The 23,533-nt window shown below is 45.2% G+C and overlaps 1 protein-coding gene across 2 annotated transcripts in view; it reads left to right on the top strand.

Annotated features, from left to right (window-relative positions):
* Positions 1 to 23,533, top strand: part of znrf3 (zinc and ring finger 3) — a 111,820-nt gene that overhangs the window by 58,881 nt on the left and 29,406 nt on the right. For both annotated transcript variants that reach the window (XM_024418242.2, XM_024418241.2), the window contains exon 2: positions 11,950 to 12,072. In XM_024418242.2, coding sequence (XP_024274010.1) covers positions 11,950 to 12,072 — 123 coding nt within the window. The remainder of the gene's footprint in view (positions 1 to 11,949; positions 12,073 to 23,533) is intronic.

The following is a 23,533-nucleotide window of genomic DNA, read 5'->3' as shown; positions in this document are numbered from 1 at the left end:
TGGCATGGTGTTTGTGGTGGCATGGTGTTTGTGGTGGCATGGTGTTTGTGGTGGAATGGTGTTTGGTGGCATGGTGTTTGGGATGGCATAGTGTTTGTGGTGGGATGGTGTTTGGGATGGCATAGTGTTTGTGGTGGGATGGTGTTTGGGATGGCATAGTGTTTGTGGTGGGATGGTGTTTGGGATGGCATAGTGTTTGTGGTGGGATGGTGTTTGTGATGGCATAGTGTTTGTGGTGGGATGGTGTTTGGGATGGCATAGTGTTTGTGGTGGGATGGTGTTTGGGATGGCATAGTGTTTGTGGTGGGATGGTGTTTGGGATGGCATAGTGTTTGTGTTGGGATGGTGTTTGGGATGGCATAGTGTTTGTGTTGGGATGGTGTTTGGGATGGCATAGTGTTTGTGGTGGGATGGTGTTTGGGATGGCATAGTGTTTGTGTTGGGATGGTGTTTGTGATGGCATAGTGTTTGTGGTGGGATGGTGTTTGGGATGGCATAGTGTTTGTGGTGGGATGGTGTTTGGGATGGCATAGTGTTTGTGGTGGGATGGTGTTTGGGATGGCATAGTGTTTGTGGTGGCATGGTGCATGGGATGGCATAGTGTTTGTGTTGGGATGGCATAGTGTTTGTGGTGGGATGGTGTTTGGGATGGCATAGTGTTTGTGGTGGGATGGTGTTTGGGATGGCATAGTGTTTGTGGTGGGATGGTGTTTGGGATGGCATAGTGTTTGTGGTGGCATGGTGCATGGGATGGCATAGTGTTTGTGGTGGCATGGTGCGTGGGATGGCATAGTGTTTGGTGGCATGGTGCGTGGGATGGCATAGTGTTTGTGGTGGGGATGGCATAGTGTTTGTGGTGGCATGGTGCATGGGATGGCATAGTGTTTGTGGTGGCATGGTGCATGGGATGGTATAGTGTTTGTGGTGGCATGGTGCGTGGGATGGCATAGTGTTTGTGGTGGCATGGTGTATGGGATGGCATGGTGTTTGTGGTGGCATGGTGCGTGGGATGGCATAGTGTTTGTGGTGGCATGGTGCATGGGATGGCCGGTGTTTGTGGTGGCATGGTGTTTGTGGTGGCATGGTGCGTGGGATGGCATAGTGTTTGTGGTGGCATGGTGCATGGGATGGCATAGTGTTTGTGGTGGCATGGTGCATGGGATGGCATAGTGTTTGTGTTGGGATGGCATAGTGTTTGTGGTGGGATGGTGTTTGGGATGGCATAGTGTTTGTGGTGGGATGGTGTTTGGGATGGCATAGTGTTTGTGGTAGCATGGTGCATGGGATGGCATAGTGTTTGTGGTGGCATGGTGCGTGGGATGGCATAGTGTTTGGTGGCATGGTGCGTGGGATGGCATAGTGTTTGTGGTGGGGTGGCATAGTGTTTGTGGTGGCATGGTGCATGGGATGGCATAGTGTTTGTGGTGGCATGGTGCATGGGATGGCATAGTGTTTGTGGTGGCATGGTGCATGGGATGGTATAGTGTTTGGTGGCATGGTGCATGGGATGGCATAGTGTTTGTGGTGGCATGGTGCATGGGATGGCATGGTGTTTGTGGTGGCATGGTGCGTGGGATGGCATAGTGTTTGTGGTGGCATGGTGCATGGGATGGCCGGTGTTTGTGGTGGCATGGTGTTTGTGGTGGCATGGTGCGTGGGATGGCATGGTGTTTGTGGTGGCGGTGTTTGTGGTGGCATGGTGTTTGTGGTGGCATGGTGTTTGTGGTGGCATGGTGTTTGTGGTGGCATGGTGTTTGTGGTGGCATGGTGTTTGTGGTGGAATGGTGTTTGTGGTGGCATGGTGTTTGGGATGGCATAGTGTTTGTGTTGGGATGGTGTTTGGGATGGCATAGTGTTTGTGGTGGGATGGTGTTTGGGATGGCATAGTGTTTGTGTTGGGATGGTGTTTGGGATGGCATAGTGTTTGTGGTGGGATGGTGTTTGGGATGGCATAGTGTTTGTGGTGGGGATGGTGCATGGGATGGCATAGTGTTTGTTGGGATGGCATAGTGTTTGTGGTGGGATGGTGTTTGGGATGGCATAGTGTTTGTGGTGGCATGGTGTTTGTGGTGGGATGGTGTTTGGGATGGCATAGTGTTTGTGGTGGGATGGTGCATGGGATGGCATAGTGTTTGTGGTGGCATGGTGCGTGGGATGGCATAGTGTTTGGTGGCATGGTGCGTGGGATGGCATAGTGTTTGTGGTGGGGTGGCATAGTGTTTGGTGGCATGGTGCATGGGATGGCATAGTGTTTGTGGTGGCATGGTGCATGGGATGGCATAGTGTTTTGGTGGCATGGTGCATGGGATGGTATAGTGTTTGTGGTGGCATGGTGCGTGGGATGGCATAGTGTTTGTGGTGGCATGGTGCATGGGATGGCATGGTGTTTGTGGTGGCATGGTGCATGGGATGGCATAGTGTTTGTGGTGGCATGGTGCGTGGGATGGCATAGTGTTTGTGGTGGCCGGTGTTTGTGGTGGCATGGTGTTTGTGGTGGCATGGTGTTTGTGGTGGCATGGTGTTTGTGGTGGCATGGTGTTTGTGGTAGGGCCGGAGCAATACCAGTATTTCGATGCTCGTTAGTATCGTGGCAAGGAAACAAAACACGAAGCGTATTTAACTTTAGGAAAACCACCCTAATGTTGGAAACAAACACTATTATGTTGTCATCCAGAGTCACATGTATTTATTTTCCAAGATATAGCACACAATATTTTCCATACTGCAGTTTTTGAAGGACCAAAGAGTGACTTCTGCTTCGTGTTTTCACTTTTGCCACGGACAAAATATTCCGATACTGGCATTGTCCCTGGCCCTAGTTTGTGATGGCACGGTGTTTGGGATTGCACAGTGTTTGTGATGGCACAGTGTGCCTGTGGGCTTGCTCTCTCCCTTCTGATTGTCAGTGAAACCGATCTGCATCACGACCTAAATCTGTGATCACCAGACAGTGTCCTAAACTGTGTCTCAAATTGACACTATTCCCTACTGAGCCCTAGGGGCCCTGGTCAAAAGTAGTGCACTATAAAGGGAATAGGGTGCGATTTCATGCAATGTTAGACTATATTAGAAGCACAGTAGTTGGGATACTGTAAGTCCCTGTGCTGAGCTGCTCTGTGACATGGTAGTGGGCTTGCTCGTGGCTTTTTTTGTGTGCCAATGCCCAATATGTTTTTTTTTTTAGGAGTCTGTGTTTCATTTCCTTTCTTAACTGGGATTTGAGAATGAAACAGAGGGTTCGTTTCAGTTGTTCCTTTGGTTAAGCTGAGCACAGCTCCATATCCAGGATAAACAACAAGTTGCTATTATGCGTGTGTAATCTCGTTCTCCGTCTGTCTTTCAGTCTGTGGCGCGTGATGATTTTAGCTGAGGAATCAAATGGTCTGCTATGTCCTCCAATCTGCCTGCTGTTTTGAAGTTGACTACCTGGTGCATCAGCAGAAGCACTGTCTAAGATGATCATGTACAGGAGCACTGTGCTCTGAATGTAGTGTTGCAGCTAACACAACCATCTTCCCACAGTCAAACGCACCCTTTGAAGCTGTAATGGTCCAAACAGGTTCTTCTAAACCAGAGCCGGGGTGGATGTTTGTGAAATCTTTGACCCACACAGCATTTCTTTAAGTTAGTAGGGGCCCTATAAAATCCACGATGCGGAGAACTGCCGCTTTGTGGAGCCGTTACGGATGATGCTAATGATAAACGTCTTCTGGTTAGATGGAAAGGCTTTCCCAAAAACCTTCTCAATTAAATGTTAGCTACAAAGTAGCCTATGCCTTCCCTGGCAGAATGATACCATGAATATTTGGATCAATCCAGTGGCAATTTGTTTAGCATACTCTGCAATCACATGTGCTACAGAAACACTGTTAACCAACAAGTCTCTTGCTGGTACACACTTAAAATGTCTTAAAACATTTCCCAGACTACAAAAGTGGTCTCCTGATGTGATTTTAAGCATTGTAGACTTAGAACATTCCATGTTGATGTTTTTCTATTTAATAAAAGTGTGGTTTTGAGAGCGATCTGAAACCTGGAAAAAAACTCAACTTGAGATTTTTTGTTGTTGCCTTATTCCGTTTAGTACAATTTTAGACGGCCCTAAGTTAATACAAAATGGGGGGGGCTGAAGGAAGGTGGAGAGCAGTAGGGGAAACTAGCTAGCCTTGTCCTGCCTTGAGTTTCCTCCTCCTCCTCCTCCTAGCTCTGAACCCTATCAAGTTCTTTCAAGCAGGGGCGGTTTAGCATGCTGCGACTCAGACAACAAAACGTGGGGAGCGATTTAAAATGTTGGGGGTTGCGGGAAAGGAGGATGTAGGAGGGGGGAGCAGGGGTGGTGCTGCAAATAGGGGTGCACAGCGATGGTGAAAAGTGAGGGATGGGGGAGGGGGGGGTCTGAATTAGTTGTTGTTGAATGATCAAAGGAAGAGTGAATCGTGTCACTGACAGAGGAGAATGGTGTGACTTGCATTTAGATGTCCGTTGAGAGGGGAGGACTAGAAATAGTCCTAGAAGTAGGGCTTGTTTTGATCCCACTACAAACCCAAATCGGCTCAGTCCACTCCTATAGGGGAGAGCGAGCGGGATAAAGAGCTGGGGGTGGGATTTCGGGGATGGTGGGGGCCCACCTTTCATTTGACTGCATTTCACGTCTTCACATAGTATATCATCCCCCATAATGCTATGATGATGTTTTATTAAAGCACGTAAGACAAATCAACAAGCAACAGCCATAACCCATATTTTTTTAACTCTGTATTGTATTTATTGATTGAGATAATTTATACGTACAGTATTAGTTGGCAAAGCCGCAACCCACTCCTGTTCCAAACCAAACTTCAGGGTTGTATTCATTAGTGCATGCCGCAGCCAAATGATTAGCGACAAAATACAAAAACAAGCCTTTCTCATTGGAGAAGTTCAGGTAGTCGCTCCCTGTTTCAGTCCGTTTTCTTCCGTTTCGTGCCTAGCCCTAGTGCATACAACCCAAGTCTTTACACTGTTTTCTGTAGATGGAGCATGGGGGGAGGGACCAGTTGAGTGACAAGCTGGGTTCAGATCACTGCCATGATTTCATTGAGAGTGTTGGCTGTGTGTAAGGGGATACCCATGTGAAAGACTGCCTCCCCTCGGGGCGAGCAGGGCAGAACTGGAGACACCATCTAGGAGAGGGGGTAAGGGAGAATAGAGGAGAGGGGATAGGGGATGAGTGGGGGGAGAAGGAAGGAAGGTGCAAAGCAAAGGGAAGTGTCATGGTAGGCAGTACTCTTGTCCAGCTGTGGGGCCAAGAGGTAGAGTCCTGCACGGGCATACATTTTAAGCCTGAGCCCTACCCATGCCCACAACGTTCAGGCCCTACCGTACCCAGGCCCGATTGCTTCTGCCAAATGTAAGGCCCTGCCCGAAACCTGAAATCAGAATTAACTTCCTCCGTTAGTAAATCCATTAGCTGCTCCTCGGTCTGTCACTCAGTCCCATCCGCAACTCGCTCTCCATGCGCTCTGTTCATGGCGGCTCCGAGTCTGAGTATCCATAGGAACGGCTCCGCTTGGGTTGCCCTGCTCAATGAAGACACATGAGAGCAGTTAGCGCTTAGCTACTTTTCGTCACTCTAAACTCCAACAGCACAAGGAATATTATTATTTTCTCTGAAATAATCTCTCGTCTTATATTTGACGAGGGTGAAGCACTTCTGACACCATGTTATGATCTTCGATAGATGTACTGCGCAGCAGAGCACGAGCAAATGGCTCCACTTCAAAATGTTAGTTAACAATTTGGTGATACCCGAGCTATGCCCGTACCGTAGTTATTCCTGAAAAAAACAGGCACTACCCTGCCCTAACCTGATGTATAATGTCAGGGGCCGTCGGGCTCAGGTCAGGTAGCAGGGCTCTACCTGGAGAGGATAGCTTCTGGAGCAGTGAGCACATGACAAGCTCTGCTGTTTCTGCACGGTGTGTGTGCCAAAGACACCAAAACATTCCGTATTAACAACCTTCCCTCAATCAAGGCATGTTTTTACATCCCCCGATGACCAACCAGCCTCTCTCTAGCTGTGTACCAGCAGTACAGATGGAGATAATGGTGGCCAGCCTCTAAAATAACAGCGCTGGCCATAACAACAACAGAAGGCCCTTTGGAGGTGCAGGGAAAGGACCAACACAATAGAACAGTGTTCTAGACTCAGAGCCAGGGAGACAGGCAGCCAGGGAGACAGGCAGCCAGGGAGACAGACAGGCAGAGCAGGGCAGGCGGGGATCATTCTCTCCCTTCTCCCACCATTTCTCCCTCCCTCCCTCTGTTCATTTTAAATACATTTCCCAATATGTCAGCCACAGCAACACCGGGGCAGGTAATGAATCCTTATTCAGTTGATTTCAATTTGTGAAGTGGAATAGTTCAGCATGATGATTAATGTATGCACTATGTAGGCATAGGGGAAAGAGCTGCTTATATCTCCTGATTCCCCCTCCCCCTCCCCAGCTTTCAAAGATGGAATTATCATACCAAATGTGTAGTATAGACCTGTTCTCCCTTCTCCTACCAGCAGTAATATCGATCTACCTACCTAAATCCTACCTATCTACAGTCATCTGTGCCAGGCAGCCTGAACCTTCTATACTGCTCTGCCCCTTCTCTAAGTTTACAGGAGAGACCGTGTAGAGAATGCTTAGCGAATAGTGAAGATCTCTCTCTCAATTCAATTCCATTCAAAAGGGCTTCATTGGCATGTTTATACATTGCGAAAGCAAGTGAAATAGATAATAAACAAAAGCAAAATGAACAGTAAACATTACACTCACAAAAGTTCCAAATGAATAGAGACATGTTAAATGTTATTATGGCTATATACTGTACAGTATTGTAACGATGTGCAAATAGTTCAAGTACAAAAGGGAAAATAAATAAGCCTAAATATGGGTTGTATTTAAAATGGTGTTTGTTCTTCACTGATTGCCCTCTTTCTCTCTCTGAATATGAAGGTCTGCTGCTTTCACTGCTTCCTTCTTGGTGCTGTGTTGATTAAAATATCGCTCTTTTTCGCCCACAGTTTCCTAGTAATTCAATGTTTTTGTTGACAATGTTGCTAGGTATTGTTGTTGCGTCAGGAGTTTGGCTTCTCAGAAGACACAGCCTGAAGGACATGCTTCCTTTGCCTCGAATTTTACGTTACCTGAAATGCAACACTGAAATAAATAAGAACAAGAATGTGTGTGCGCGTACCCAGCTACAAGAGTATGTCTTTGTCAGGGTTTCAGTTGTGGCGAAAACGTGGCGCCGGACATTTGACCACAAGCATTTTTAATTTACCGGACATTTGAGAAATGTACAGGACCCATATGCATTGGGTGCGTGCCCTGATTAGGGCGTCCACCCACGGTGCTCCGAATGACAGAAATCACATTTTGATTATGGTTATTCATATTAACAGAACATGCGAGGATGCACCGATGTGCAGTCCTTCTTACCGAATTCTGATGCGCACTTTGAAGATGTTAGAATAACTGTCCACATTTACTTTTCCTCAGCCAAAGAACAGCAAAATCACTAGCCTTTGTCAATTTACTGTCCGCCATTGTAGAAAAGTGGACCAGCTTGTTGAGAAAGAAATGGCCTATTCCAAACAGATTCTGGGACCGTTGTGGAATGATAGAGCCCAAATTCGTACAACCAGTAGGATACATAAAATTAAATGGTAACAGATCAGAAGGTTTAGCTTAAAATAAACGTATTTCTTCACGTAAGCGCAGCAATGCGTACAAGGCAGTAGGTTGTTCGTTCCACAATGCAATTAGCGGGAAAACACCTTTGTCAAAAGGGCACTGTACATGCCAGCGGTTTCATGTGACAGAGATGACAAAATCCGTTAGACATTTAGAAAGAGGGGTGATCTAATATACAACAACTAGCATGGGTTTTAATATGACTAGGATTGTTCCTTTGGCTACTGGACAATGAAAGAAAGTTTATATAAAATAATTGCCTCCATGGATATGGTCTGATTTTGGCTTGGTTACTTTGATGCAAGGTAAGACATACCTCATGTATTAAAACGTTGAGGTTTCAAACAATTTAAATATGTTTTCAAAATGCAAAGTGGTGTGTGATGCGCTGATGAGGCCTGCCTTCCGTTCGTTGCCTATGCATTTCCGGTTTGAGATGCTATAGCAGCAGCTCTCACTCGGTCAGAGATTTTCCACTCAAAAGATCTGTATGCTGTACGCGTGTGATAAATAAAATGCATAACGAATATGCTGTACAGACGCGGCAATTTTAATTCCACTAAATTATGCAAATGTACCTTTAGACCGATAAGCTTGACCAGTCAAATGTTTTTTTTTAAACATTTTTTTATTTTTTTTTATTTTTACATTGCCTGGTATTTCCATCAATGAATAGGCTAAAAAGTATATTTCGGGATTTATTCTTCTCCCGAACAATTAATTGGCCCTGTGCCAAATGTATTTATTTTATTAAAAAAATATATATATACAGTACCAGTAAAAAACTACTCATTCCAGGATTTTTCTTGATTTTACTATTTCTTACATTGTAGAATAATTGTGAAGACATCAAAGCTATAAAATAACACATATGGAATCATGTAGTAGCCAAAAAAGTGTTAAACAAGTCAAAGAGTAGGTGAATGGATGATCTCCGCATGTGTGGTTTCCACGATGTAGCATGTAGGAGGAAGTGTGATGGTGTGGGAGTGCTTTGCTGGTGACACTGTCTGTGGTTTTCTTTCAAATTCAAGGCACACTTAACCAGCATGGCTACCACAGCATTCTGCAGCGATATGACATCCCATCTGGTTTGGGTTTAGTGGGACTATCACTTGTTATTCAACAGGACAATGACCCAAAACACACCTCCAGGCTGTGTAAGGGCTATTTGACCAAGAAGCAGAGTGATGGAGTTCTACATCAGATGACCTGGCCTCCACAATCACCCGATCGCAGAGTGAAGAAAAAGCAGCCAACAAGTGCTCAGCATATGTAGGACTCCTTCAAGACTGTCGGAAAATTATTCCTCATGATACTGGTTGAGAGAATGCCAAGAGTGTGCAAAGCTGTCAAGGCAACGGGTGGCTACTTTGAAGAATCTAAAATATGTTTTGAATTGTTTAACCCTTTTTTGGTTACTACATGATTCCATATGTGTTATTTCATAGTTTTTATGTCTTCACTACTATTCTACAATGTAGAAAATAGTAAAAATAAAGAAAAACCCTTGAATGAGTAGATGTGTCCAAAATTCTGACTGGTACTGGCTATTACCTGCTAACAGAAACCCTTGTCTGTGTACACTTAAGTGTGTGTGTGTGTGTGCTTTACGTGTCTGTGTGTGTGTCTTTAATATTCCTTCCCCATGGCTGTCCCGAGGCTCTTGATTTCTCAAATTTAGCATCTGTGGTTCCAGTATGCCTCTAGACTAGTAATGATAGAGAGGTGTTCGTGTGGAGAATCCAATGTCTCTATCACATTACATCCTTCAGTGGGGGAAATAGGGAACTTCATAGAGAAGAGAGAACTCTCAAACGACATTACACACTTTGTCAGCATTCCTTTCCTATGACACACAATGACCATCTTGGGCTATTTGCATTTAAGCCCTGAACTCTAACCCCCACCCAACACACGCACACACACACTCCTCCAAAACCCTCAGGTCAGTGGGCCGCCCCCCCTTTGCCATATGGCGATGGAGTGACAAACCTCCCCTCTAAATACACTACATGGCCAAATGTATATGGACACCCCTTCAAATTAGTGGATTTGACTATTTCAGCCACACCCGTTGTTGACAGGTGTATAAAATCGAGCACACAGCCATTACATCTCCATAGACAAACATTGGCAGTAGAATGGCCCGTACTGGAGAGCTCAGTGACTTTCAACGTGGCACCGTCATAGGATGTCACCTTTCCAACTAGTCTTTTGACATCCTGTGGAGGCTGTTATAGCAGCAAAAGGGGAGACCAACTCCATATTAATGCCCATGATTTTGGAATGTGATGTTTGACTAGGAGGTATCCACATACTTTTGGCCATGTAGTCTACCTTTTCAATGGTCCTGCTGCATGACTCGCCCGAACTCCAACCAGCAGGGCAGCTCTCTCCCAAAGTGATGAAGTAGGGTTCAGAGGTCAGGGCAGGGAGAGAGAGGGTATCTGGGGTCATCCTCAGACCCAGAGGGTCCACTAAGCTGCTGCTACTGGTCAGGGTGGAGAGGGGTGGGGATGGGTCTTTGTGACCTAATTACACCAGCTTCCAACTTTAAAAATTTTTTTTTTTTTAAGACGTTTAATCTAATTTTGGGTATCGGAGAAGGAGTGAAATTACCCTCTTTCTTGTTATGCTCGAACAGATATGTGCAGTTTACACTGTAGGTTTCTCTCTTGCTGTAGTTGTCTTGTTTTTATATTTCAATGTAACTTTTGTCTTGATTTGGTTCAGTTCGATGCCCGACCATGTTGAGTGTTAAAGGCTCTACACAGAACTCAACAGCGCCGGCGGAGGTTTGTTTGCCTAGTTCTCCACCTCGTTCCATTTCCTTTTGTGCAGCTGAAATTTGTGCGTAGACGGTGAAATCACTATGGAGAGCCCTTTTACAGTAAGGTCAGTATATCCCTGACTGGCTTAGGCCTGACAGGAATACGATGAATTCTTCAAGTCTTTACCTGTTGAGTTTACAAGGCCAGGCTGAGGCCCCACAGAGCAGGAAGGAAGAAAGGCTGCTTTTAGATATAGAGTATAGCAGTCCACAGCAGTCTGTGTCATCACCACAGGAAATATTGGTGCAATACTTAAAGCATTTTGGGGAAGGGCAAGTAGGCTCCTTGAAGTTAGAAGCCTAGACGTCAAGTGTTCCTTTTTATGCTGTTTTAAAAAAAAAAGTGTATTTATTTTTGCGAGGTTTCTGTGTTTTTGTTCTGATTGGTGGATACGTATGATGACGACATACTGTAGGTCCCCAAACCAGACGATCAACACTAGTGTACTATGGAAGGGAACATGGTGCCATTTGGGATGCAGACATATAGGTCTATTTCTAAATCCCCCTACGTAATCAAAGAAGAGAAAGTCTGAAGTAAAGTAGCTAAAGAGCTTTCTGAGATGAATCATGATGCATTAGTCTGTAATTACAGGGGGCTGCCTCGTGCCCACACACACACACACACACACACACACACACACACACACACACACAGAGAGAGAGTGAGTCAGCCAGCCTCTGTCATGTCTGCCCTCCTATCCTCAGTCCTCAGGTCTAATCTACTCTGCAGACATCCTCCCTCTGCGTCAGGACATAAGAATACAATGACATAGAATAGACTGGGCATTTCAATTACAGACATTCTACATTGTAGTCATTTAGCGGACACTTATCCAGCGCAACTTAGGCCTATAATCAGTGCGTTCGACCTGAAGTATTGCTGTGGTCTGAAGGGGGATTCTTTTCCATTCTAGTCATTCTCTTTCTGTGCTCTGAGGAATGGCACTGCAAACCCCAAGATCATTTAGTAGCCTTAGGGATAATAGGGGGACCACTTAAGATACTCTAGACACTGGGTAATGTGCAATGGTGTGGAACTTAGCTACTTTACCATTGGCTTTTTTCTCTCTCTTCATTTAAAGCCTTACATCCTTTTATAGTAATATGAATGTGCCTGGCTGGCTGTTAAACCGTAGCGCTGCTGCTTAGCTCATAGGTACAGTGTATAAAGCGCACTTCAATGGCAATCTCTTTGAGCCCGACCGCAAACACACACACACACCTGCACCAGCTTGTATGTAATATAATAAGGGACATTTAGGTTCTTGCAGGAGCATGTTTTCCCAGGATCCCTAGAATGATTTTAACCCTATGCTGTGCCGTGAAGGACATTAATCCTGTGTTATATGTTGTGATATTGACCCAAGCTTTTCCTCGTGTCTCCAGATGCATCCGCTGGGGCTGTGTAACAACAATGATGAGGAGGACCTATACGAGTATGGCTGGGTGGGAGTGGTGAAGCTGGAGCAGCCTGAGCTGGACCCCAGCTGTCTCACTGTCCTGGGAAAGGTGAGCAACACAGCTAGGTTATACATGCACACAGACGAACATGATGCAATGTCTTTGGGTAGGTGGTGGATGTTAAACAAGACCTTGGCCCGTATGTATCAAGTGTCTCAGGGTAGGAGTGCTGATCTGGGATCAGCTCCTGTACATGCCAGACAACATCACTCCTTCATCCTATCAGCATGGGCAGATTCGGCCTGGCTCTGAAGTGAAGACAACTTGTGTTCAGCAACTTAATTAAAACGTTGTCAGTATTATTTATCTCTGATCCCTGGTTGTCAAGGGAACCGTTCGTTTACAGGTTTTGTTTTTGTTTTTCACCTCCTCTTTTCGCTTCAATAATCAGAAGAGAGGAACTGAAGCCTTCACTTGCCTCTCCCCCTCTCCCCTCCACCCCTCCACCAGACCCCCCCTCTGGTGTCCAGAGTGGTATTTTATCATGGCTTTAATTAAGTGTCCTTCCTAATGGAACATACCACTTGTCCCTGAGGAAGGGGGGGGAGGCTATCGTCTCGTTTATCCTGTACACGCCTGTGACAGAAAGAGGGCAGCCATTCATAATTGAAGGAGCACTCCTTGTAGCTGTATAGACATGCTAATGGATGAGGCACTTTCTCTGGAGGTGACGGTTAGCGGTCAGTTGGCGTTCAATGCTAGCTACCGAGTAGGACAGAGGAGAACAGAACACGCAACACGCCAGGATCTGAAAGCTGAGCTAATGGTAATGCTAGAACGAAGGCACTCAAACACTTGAAGAACCTTGTACTCTACCTGGGAATAGGAACAAGTGTGGCCGAAAGTACCGACTGTAATCATTTGTTGTAGTCGACGGGTCAGTCGAGTGTTTTTGGCGTACAGTAGTGTTCTGACTGGACTGCAGTGAGGCCTTGACTCAACGTCTGCTGAGCTGGTATTTGGGGCCACCATAGGGATGATCTCTTGTCTTTGTAGACAGGCGGCCATGTTGGAATTGGGGGGGACTAGACATCTAACACCCCCTACCACTATCAGATTAGAGCCATAAAGGAGACTGGGCATCTACCACCACTATCAGAGGGGGGGGTGCAGGAGCAGAGCCCATCCAGCAGACCTGTGGCCCTCTTTCAGGGGGAGGTGTTGTGAAAGTGATCTAGATGACAGTATCCATCCCCTCATTAGAGTGGAGATGAAAAGGAGGAGGGAGAAGAGGAGGCGCCTTGTTCTTCCATTCTCTTTCCTGGTTTGTTTTGAGGGGACAGTGGGACATTGCTGGTCTATAATTAGTGTGTAAAGTGAGAGAGAGAAAGGAGAGGGGAAAGGCCTCTTCATTGTTGTTTGGCCCATCTTGACAGACCAGACCCTGCCTGCCTGGGCCCGAGCACAGCTGGGGGCCTGTAGTGTTCCCAGAGCCAGACACGGCCACTACTCTACTGTAATGCCAGACAGACACACAGCCCGAAGTGCCCCTGCCAGCCCCCATGCCCCAACTCCCATAGTGCCCGTTAGACTGTAGTCCCAAACAGGCTCAGATATCCCTCCTCACCCCATCCTGCCGTGCCCGGTCTAGCCTTACCCCCCTGTATAACCCCATACTCAACCCTCCTCTCTGTTTACTACACACTTTGCCGCCCAGTTTCGGATCTAAATTCCAATTCTAGAATATGCTACATGCCCCAAATATGCTATTTGCATCACGATGTTCACCCTGAAGAAGGCACATTGATGCCCGAAACGTTGGTGATTTACCCAATAAATTACCGGGAGTTTATATATAAAGTGTGCGACTCTTTATTTTTATTTTTGCATCTTATAGTTTATTCGCCGTTAGTCAGCACCTCTACACGAAATCAATTTCCTCTGGGTGTGCGCCAGCTCACGTTTTTTTAATGTATCGTGATGTTTTTAAACTCTAATTCTGACTTCATAGATTCTCTACTGAAATGGAAAACAAAGCAGCCAGGACTACTAACTACTTCTATTGTAGCTGACCCACCATTAGAGGCAGGTTTGATGAACAGAAGGCAGGACTTACGGGAAAGGGTGAAAGCCAGGACTTACGGGAAAGGGTGAAAGCCAGGACTTACGGGAAAGGGTGAAAGGCAGGACTTACGGGAAAGGGTGAAAGGCAGGACTTACGGGAAAGGGTGAAAGGCAGGACTTACGGGAAAGGGTGAAAGGCAGGACTTACGGGAAAGAGTGACAGGCAGGACTTACGGGAAAGGGTGACAGGCAGGACTTATGGGAAAGGGTGAAAGGCAGGACTTACGGGAAAGGGTGAAAGGCAGGACTTACGGGAAAGGGTGAAAGGCAGGACTTACGGGAAAGGGTGACAGGCAGGACTTACGGGAAAGGGTGACAGGCAGGACTTACGGGAAAGGGTGACAGGCAGGACTTACGGGAAAGGGTGACAGGCAGGACTTACGGGAAAGGGTGAAAGGCAGGACTTACGGGAAAGGGTGAAAGGCAGGACTTACGGGAAAGAGTGACAGGCAGGACTTACGGGAAAGGGTGAAAGCCAGGACTACTAACTACTTCTATTGTAGCTGACCCACCATTAGAGGCAGGTTTGATGAACAGAAGGCAGGACTTACGGGAAAGGGTGAAAGGCAGGACTTACGGGAAAGGGTGAAAGGCAGGACTTACGGGAAAGGGTGAGAGGCAGGACTTACGGAAAAGGGTGAAAGGCAGGACTTACGGGAAAGGGTGACAGGCAGGACTTACGGGAAAGAGTGACAGGCAGGACTTACGGGAAAGGGTGAAAGGCAGGACTTACGGGAAAGGGTGAAAGCCAGGACTACTAACTACTTCTATTGTAGCTGACCCACCATTAGAGGCAGGTTTGATGAACAGAAGGCAGGACTTATGGGAAAGGGTGACAGGTATGACTTACGGGAAAGGGTGAAAGGCAGGACTTACGGGAAAGGGTGAAAGGCAGGATTTGAGGAGAAGGGTGAAAGAAAATGGAGGGGAGGGGTGGGGCATGCTAGCCTATGAAGTCCTAGTGCAGTAGAGAGAGCAGGCTTCCACACCAAAACCAGTATCGTGTCACATACAGTCAGGTCCATAATTATTGACACCCCTGATAAAGAGATAAAGCGCAAAAAATACTGTTAAAAAAATAGAATTATATTATTTTATACTAATACAACAACAGGGAAAGAGATTTTGTTTAACAAGTAATACAACAACAAAAAATCTCAAAAAGATACAGGTCAACATTATTGGCTGTTTTCAATGCTCTAGCACCCTCCCCTTGCGAGGATAACGACACTGAACCATTTTATGAGAATGGAGAACACATTGGGAGGGATCTTAGACCGGTCCTCCTTACAGAATCTTTCCAGATCCTTGATATCCTTCGTCTGCACGTATGGACTGCCCTATTCAAAATAAACCAATGGGGTTCAAGTCCGGAGACGGACATTTATTTAGATTTTGTGGTTGATTAACCATTTTCTTCTGGAATTTGATTAGTGCTTGGGGTTAGCCCCACCACCATATTTTACTGTAGGTATGAGGTACTTTTCCTCATATACTTTTGTTTTTCGATGCCAAACCCACCACTTCATTTGGTGGTGTATATATGTACACTGTTTTTTCCCAGCTCTTCCTGTCTGGTTCTTATGAGAGGCGCTGGGCTGTTGACCTGTGATCCCCACCGCTGCCTCCCTCCCTGCGTGCTGCACACACAGCGGCTCCCTCTACAGCAGGGAAGCGGGGAGGCGCTGGAAGATTGGGTCCTAGCTTGTGTTTCCTTTGCCTGTGTTTGTGGAAGAGTTGTTTTTGTAGCGTTGTAGATAGCCACTGAGCTGTTCATCTAACATCTACACATTGTATTTCCGTGCAGGGTTTAGCTTTGTTCAGAGAGCTGTAGCTATGCCTATACATTTTATTTGTGCAGACTAAAGAGTTATAGCGCAGTAAGTTGACTTGTGGTGTTTTGTGTGAAGTGTTGAATAGATCCTCGCATGATGGTTTCTTTTAAGTGTAGTGTTGAACAGTATTGCTCCGTCTACACGGGCAGCCCAATTCAAAAAAAAAATTCTCCCTAATTGGTCTTTTGATCAATCACATCAAATCTTTTCACATCAGATCTTTGTCAGAGCTGATCTGATTGGGCAAATGACCAATTTAGTGAAAAAACAAACTTTGTGCTCATAATTGTGCTGCCTGTCTTTTAAGTGGTGTATTTCTGTCCTAACTAGCCTGGCTGGGGTGACATGTTCCTAGCTTCCTGGTAATCCCCTCCACTACCCTCTCCCTCTCGCCCTCTACTCTATCCCTCTTTCTCTCTCTTTCCTTTCTCTAGTCTCTCTCACACTCTCTATCGCTCTTTCCTTCTCTCTAGTCTCTCTCTCTCTCTTTCCTTCTTTCTAGTCTCTCTCTCCTCTCTAGTTTCTCTCTTTCCTTCTCTCTAGTCTCTCTCCTTCTCTTTAGTCTCTCTCCCTCTCTCTATGTGATATTGGCGTCTCTTGTGGAACATGTAATCATGCCATGGCTTTGGTGGCTCTGCTCTCTTTTGTCGCCATGCCAGCGTGATATTTCCACATTTCATGTTGCCGCGCCAACGGCCGCATGGGCCCTGACCGGCATGAGGGTTTTCCCTCTCTTCCTTTCATCCCCGTCCTCATCCCTCCATCCTGTGGCATGACATCACCCCCTACACAGGGAGGGGTGTGAGGGTTGCTGTTTCAGGGTTGAGGGTGTGATGGAGGGGGTGAGAGGGGGAGGGGGGTTGTGTCAGGATATGAGGCTGTCTAATTATTATTGTTTTTTTTTTTTCTCCCTCACAGCCTTTTCATGTTCTCTCCCCCCCCACACACACACACAGGGGCTATGTACTCTACTCTGCCCTTACAAAAACACTAGGGCCGGGACGATACCCGTATTGTGATACTCGTTAGTATTGTGGCAAGGAAACAAAACACAAAGCGGATTTCACATATTTACGAAATCAGCCCTAATGTTGGAAACAAACACCATTATGTTGTCACCCAGAGTCACATTTGATCTATTTTCCAAGATATAGCACACCCTATTTTACACACAGCAAGTTTTTGAAGGACCAAAGAGTTCAGTCTGCTATGTGTTTTCATGTTTCCCATGGATAGAGTTCTATATTACGAATCTGGTATCATTGCAGCCCTAAAAACACAACCCTAAGCTCGACTGGTTCTGGACCTGTTGCTGGCTGTAAGGGCATACATCAAATACACAAGGCTGTAGAGTAGAGTTCCCCAAGTGGCCCGCGGGTCGTTTGTTTTGGGGCCCCTTAAGTTTTCAGCAGAAAAATATATATATAAAGGGGGAAAAAAATGTACAGTGCCTTGCGAAAGTATTCGGCCCCCTTGAACTTTGCGACCTTTTGCCACATTTCAGGCTTCAAACATAAAGATATAAAACTGTATTTTTTTGTGAAGAATCAACAACAAGTGGGACACAATCATGAGTGGAACGACATTTATTGGATATTTCAAACTTTTTTAACAAATCAAAAACTGAAAAATTGGGCGTGCAAAATTATTCAGCCCCCTTAAGTTAATACTTTGTAGCGCCACCTTTTGCTGCGATTACAGCTGTAAGTCGCTTGGGGTATGTCTCTATCAGTTTTGCACATCGAGAGACTGACATTTTTCCCATTCCTCCTTGCAAAACAGCTCGAGCTCAGTGAGGTTGGATGGAGAGCATTTGTGAACAGCAGTTTTCAGTTCTTTCCACAGATTCTTGGTTGGATTCAGGTCTGGACTTTGACTTGGCCATTCTAACACCTAGATATGTTTATTTTTGAACCATTCCATTGTAGATTTTGCTTTATGTTTTGGATCATTGTCTTGTTGGAAGACAAATCTCCGTCCCAGTCTCAGGTCTTTTGCAGACTCCATCAGGTTTTCTTCCAGAATGGTCCTGTATTTGGCTCCACCCATCTTCCCATCAATTTTAGCCATCTTCCCTGTCCCTGCTGAAGAAAAGCAGGCCCAAACCATGATGCTGCCACCACCATGTTTGACAGTGGGGATGGTGTGTTCAGGGTGATGAGCTGTGTTGCTTTTACGCCAAACATAACGTTTTGCATTGTTGCCAAAAAGTTCAATTTTGGTTTCATCTGACCAGAGCACCTTCTTCCACATGTTTGGTGTGTCTCCCAGGTGGCTTGTGGCAAACTTTAAACAACACTTTTTATGGATATCTTTAAGAAATGGCTTTCTTCTTGCCACTCTTCCATAAAGGCCAGATTTGTGCAATATACGACTGATTGTTGTCCTATGGACAGAGTCTCCCACCTCAGCTGTAGATCTCTGCAGTTCATCCAGAGTGATCATGGGCCTCTTGGCTGTATCTCTGATCAGTCTTCTCCTTGTATGAGCTGAAAGTTTAGAGGGACGGCCAGGTCTTGGTAGATTTGCAGTGGTCTGATACTCCTTCCATTTCAATATTATCGCTTGCATTTATCATCATTAGTCATTTAGGTCAACACTGGATCATTCAGAGATCCTCACTGAACTTCTGGAGAGAGTTTGCTGCACTGAAAGTAAAGGGGCTGAATAATTTTTTTGCAATAAACGCACTTCATGATTGTAACTTGTTGTTGATTTTTCAGTCTCTTTATGTTTTGATTTGTTCAAAAAAAGTTCAGATCCCCTTTTCAGGAACTGTCTTTCAAAGATCTTCAAATAATTCACAGATCTTCAAAGGGTTTATCACTGTTTCCCATGCTTGTTCAATGAACCAAAAACAATTAATGAACATGCACCTGTGGAACGGTCGTTAAGACACTAACAGCTTACAAACCGTAGGCAATTAAGGTCACAGTTATGAAAACTTAGGACACTAAAGAAGCCTTTCTACTGACTCTGAAAAACACCAAAATAAATATTCCCAGTTTCCCTGCTCATCTGCTTGAACGTGCCTTAGGCATATGCTGCAAGGAGGCATGAGGACTGCAGATGTGGCCAGGGCAATAAATTGCAATGACCAAATCAAATCAAATTTATTTATATAGCCCTTCGTACATCAGCTGATATCTCAAAGTGCTGTACAGAAACCCAGCCTAAAACCCCAAACAGCAAGCAATGCAGGTGTAGAAGCACGGTGGCTAGGAAAAACTCCCTAGAAAGGCCAAAACCTAGGAAGAACCATACTGTGAGACATCTAAGACAGCGCTTCAGGGAGACAGGACGGACAGCTGATTGTCCTCGCAGTGGTAGACCACGTGTAACAACACCTCCACAGGATCGGTAGATCCGAACATCAAACCTGCGGGACAGGTACAGGATGGCAACAACAACTGTCCGAGTTACACCAGGAACGCACAATTTCTCCATCAGTGCTCAGACTGTCCGCAATAGGCTGAGAGAGGCTGGACTCAGGGCTTGTAGGCCTGTTGTAAAGGCAGGTCCTCACCAGACATCACCGGCAACAACGTCACCTATGGGCACAAACCCACCGTCGCTGGTCCAGACAGGACTTCACTGACGAGTCACGGTTTTATTTCACCAGGGGTGATTAGCGTTTATTGTCAAAGGAATGAGCGTTACACCGAGGCCTGTACTCTGGAGCGGGATCGATTTGGAGGTGGAGGGTCCGTCATGGTCTGGAGCGGTGTGTCACAGCATCATCGGACTGAGCTTGTTGTCATTGCATGCAATCTCAACGCTGTGCGTTACTGGGAAGACATCCTTCTCCCTCATGTGGTACCCTTCCTGCAGGCTCATCCTGACATGACTCTCCAGCATGCAATGCCACCAGCCATACTGCTTGTTCTGTGCGTGATTTCCTGCAAGATAGGAATGTCAGTGTTCTGCCATAGCCAGCGAAGAGCCCGGATCTCAATCCCAATGAGCACGTCTGGGACCTGTTGGATCGGATGGTGAGGGCTAGGGCCATTCCCCCTAGAAATGTCCAGGAACTTGTAGGTGCCTTGGTGGAAGAGTGGGGTAACATCTCACAGCAATAACTGGCAAATCTGGTGGAGTCCATGAGGAGGAGATGCACTGCCGTACTTAATGCAGCTGGTGGCCACACCAGATACCGACTGTTACTTTTGATTTTGACCCCCCCCCCTTATTTCCATATTTGTTAGTCACATGTCTGTGGAACTTGTTCAGTTTATGTCTCAGTTGTTGAATCTTGTTGTGTTCATACAAATATTTACACACGTTAAGTTTGCTGGAAATAAATGCAGTTGACAGTGAGAGGATGTTTCTTTTTTTGCGGAGATATATACATACATACATACATACATACATACATATATATATACATATACATATACATTTTTGGTCCATTAAAATAACATCAAATTGATCAGAAATACAGTGTAGACATTGTTAATGTTGTAAATAACTATTGTAGCTGGAAATGGCAGATATTTAATGGAATATCTACATAGGCGTACAGAGGACCATTATCAGCAACCGTCACTCCTGTGTTCCAATGGCACGTTGTGTTAGCTAATACAAGTTTATCATTTTAAAAGTCTAATTGATCATTAGAAAACCCTTTTGCAATTATGTTAGCACAGCTGAAAACTGTTGTATTGATTAAAGAAGCAATAAAACTGACCTTCTTTAGACTGAGGATCTGGAGCATCAGCATTTGTGGGTTCAATTCCAGGCTCAAAATGGCCAGAAACCAGGAACTTTCTTCTGAAACTCGTCAGTCTAGTCTTGTTCTGAGAAATGAAGGCTATTCCATGCGAGAAATTGCCAAGAAACTGAACATTTCGTACAACGCTGTGTACTACTCCCTTCACAGAACGGTCTCTAACCAGAATAGAAAGAAGAGTGGGAGGCCCTGGTGCACAACTGAGCGATAGAACAAGTACATTAGTGTGTCTAGTTTGAGAAACAGACGCGTCACTAGTCCTAAACTGGCAGCTTCATTAAATAGTACCTGCAACACACTAGTCTCAACGTCAACAGTGAAGAGGCGACCCCAGGATGCTGGCCTTCTAGGTAGAGTTGCAAAGAAAAATCCATATCTCAGACTGGCCAATAAAAAGAAAAGATTAAGATGGGCAAAAGAACACAGACACTGGACGGAGGAACTCTGCCTAGAAGGCCAGCATCAATGGTTATTATGGTGACGCTGTCATTTGACTGACCAGTAACCATCATCTAAAAACAATTACTGTCACAACCCTACCTTTTTAATACAATAATGCCATAAGAGCTGAAGTCTCTAGACTGTTTACCCTGTGCTAGAGCCCCTCTCCACACACTCCGACATGGTGTAAATCGAGATCAGCCTATAATTTACATAATTTATGGTATTCTAAAAATGGATTAAACACATGTTTTCCCTCATCAACCTACCCACAATACCCATAATGACAAAGCAAAAACATTTTTTGTTGTTGCTAATTTATATATATATTCAGTTGAATTCGGAAGTTTACATACACTTAGGTTGGAGTCATTAAAACCATTCCACAAATGTTTTGTTCACGAACTATAGTTTTGTCAAGTCAGCATGACAAGTAATTTTTCCCACAATTGTTTACAGACAGATTATTTCACTTATAATTTACTCTCACAATTCCAGTGGGTCAGAAGTTTACATACACCGAGTTGACTGTGCCTTTAAACAGCTTGGAAAATTTCAGAAAATGATGTCATGGCTTTAGAAGCTTCTGATAGGCTAATTAACATAATTTGAGTCAATTGGAGGCGTACCTGTGGATGTATTTCAAGGTCTACCTTCAAACTCAGTGCCTCTTTGCTTGACATCATGGGAAAATCAAAAGAAATCAGCCGAGACATCAGAAAAAGAATTGTAGTCCTCCACAAGTCTGGTTCATCCTTGGGAGCAATTTCCAAATACCTGAAGGTACCACGTTCATCTGTACAAACAATACTAAGTATAAACACCATGGGACCATGCAGCTGTCATACCGCTCAGGAAGGAGACACGGTCTGTCTCCTAGAGATGAACGTACTTTGGTGCGAAAAGTGCAAATCAATCCCAGAACAACAGCAAAGGACCTTGTGAAGATGCTGAAGGAAACCGGTACAAAAGTATCTATATCCCACAGTAAAACGAGTCCTACATCGACATAACCTGAAAGTCGGCTCAGCAAGGAAGAAGCCACTGCTCCAAAACCGCCATAAAAAAGCCAGACTACGGTTTGCAACTGCACATGGGGACAAAGATCGTAGATTTTGGAGAAATGTTCTCTGGTCTGATGAAACAAAAATAGAACTGTTTGGCCATAATGACCATTGTTATGTTTGGAGGAAAAAGGGGGGTTTGCAAGCCGAAGAACATCATCCCAACCGTGAACCACGGGGGTGGCAGCATCATGTTGTGGGGTGGCAGCAACATGTTGTGGGGGTGCTTTGCTGCAGGAGGGACTGGTGCACTAAATAAAATAGATGGCATCATGAGGAAGCAAAAATATGTTGATATATTGAAGCAACATCTGAAGACATCAGTCAGGAAGTTAAAGCTTGGTCGCAAATGGGTCTTCCAAATGGACAATGACCCCAAGCATACTTCCACAGTTGTGGCAAAATGGCTTAAGGACAACAAAGTCAAGGTATTGGTTGGAGTGGCCATCATAAAGCCTGACCTCATTCCTATAGAACATTTGTGGGCAGAACTGAAAAAGTGTTTGCGAGCAAGGAGGCCTCCAAACCTGACTCCGTTACACCAGCTCTGTCAGGAGGAATGGGCCAAAATTCACCCAACTTATTGTGGGAAGCTTGTGGAAGGCTACCCAAAACGTTTGACCTAAGTTAAACAATTTAAAGGCAATAGTACCAAATACTAATTGAGTGTATGTAAACTTCTGACCCCTGGGAATGTGATAAAATAAATAAAAGCTGAAATAAGTCTTTCTCTCAACTATTATTCTGACATTTCACATTCTTAAAATAAAGTGGTGATCCTAACTGACCTAAAACTGGGCATTTTTACAAGGATTAAATGTCGGGAATTGTGAAAAACTGAGTTTAAATGTACTTAGCTAAGGTGTATGTAAACTTCTGACTTCAACTGAATATTTCATATTAACATAAGTATTCAGATCTTTTGCTTAGGAATTTGTGGAAGCACCTTAGGCAGTGATTACAGCCTTGGGTCTTCTTGGGTATGACACTACAAGCTTGGCACACCTGTATTTGGGAACTTTCTCCCATTCTTCTCTGCAGATCCTCTCAAGCTCTGTCAGGTGGGATTGGGCGTGTCGCTGCACAGCTATTTTCAGTTCTCTCCAGAGATGTTTGATCGGGTTCAAGTCCGGGCTCTGGCTGGGCCACTCAAGGACATTCAGAGACTTGTCCCGACGCCACTTCTGCATTGTGTTGGCTGTGTGCTTTGGGTCCTTGTCCTGTTGGAAGGTGAACTTTAACCCCTGTCTGAGGTCCTGAGCATTCTGGAGCAGGTTTTCATCAAGGATGGGAGTCTCAGACCATGAAAAACAAGATTCTCTGGTCAGATGAATCCAAGATTGAACTCTTTGGCCTGAATGCCAAGCGTCACAATT

Source organism: Oncorhynchus tshawytscha, linkage group LG04, assembly GCF_018296145.1.
Source record: "Oncorhynchus tshawytscha isolate Ot180627B linkage group LG04, Otsh_v2.0, whole genome shotgun sequence".
NCBI lineage: Eukaryota > Metazoa > Chordata > Actinopteri > Salmoniformes > Salmonidae > Oncorhynchus > Oncorhynchus tshawytscha.
This window is presented reverse-complemented; position numbering and strand designations above follow the sequence as displayed.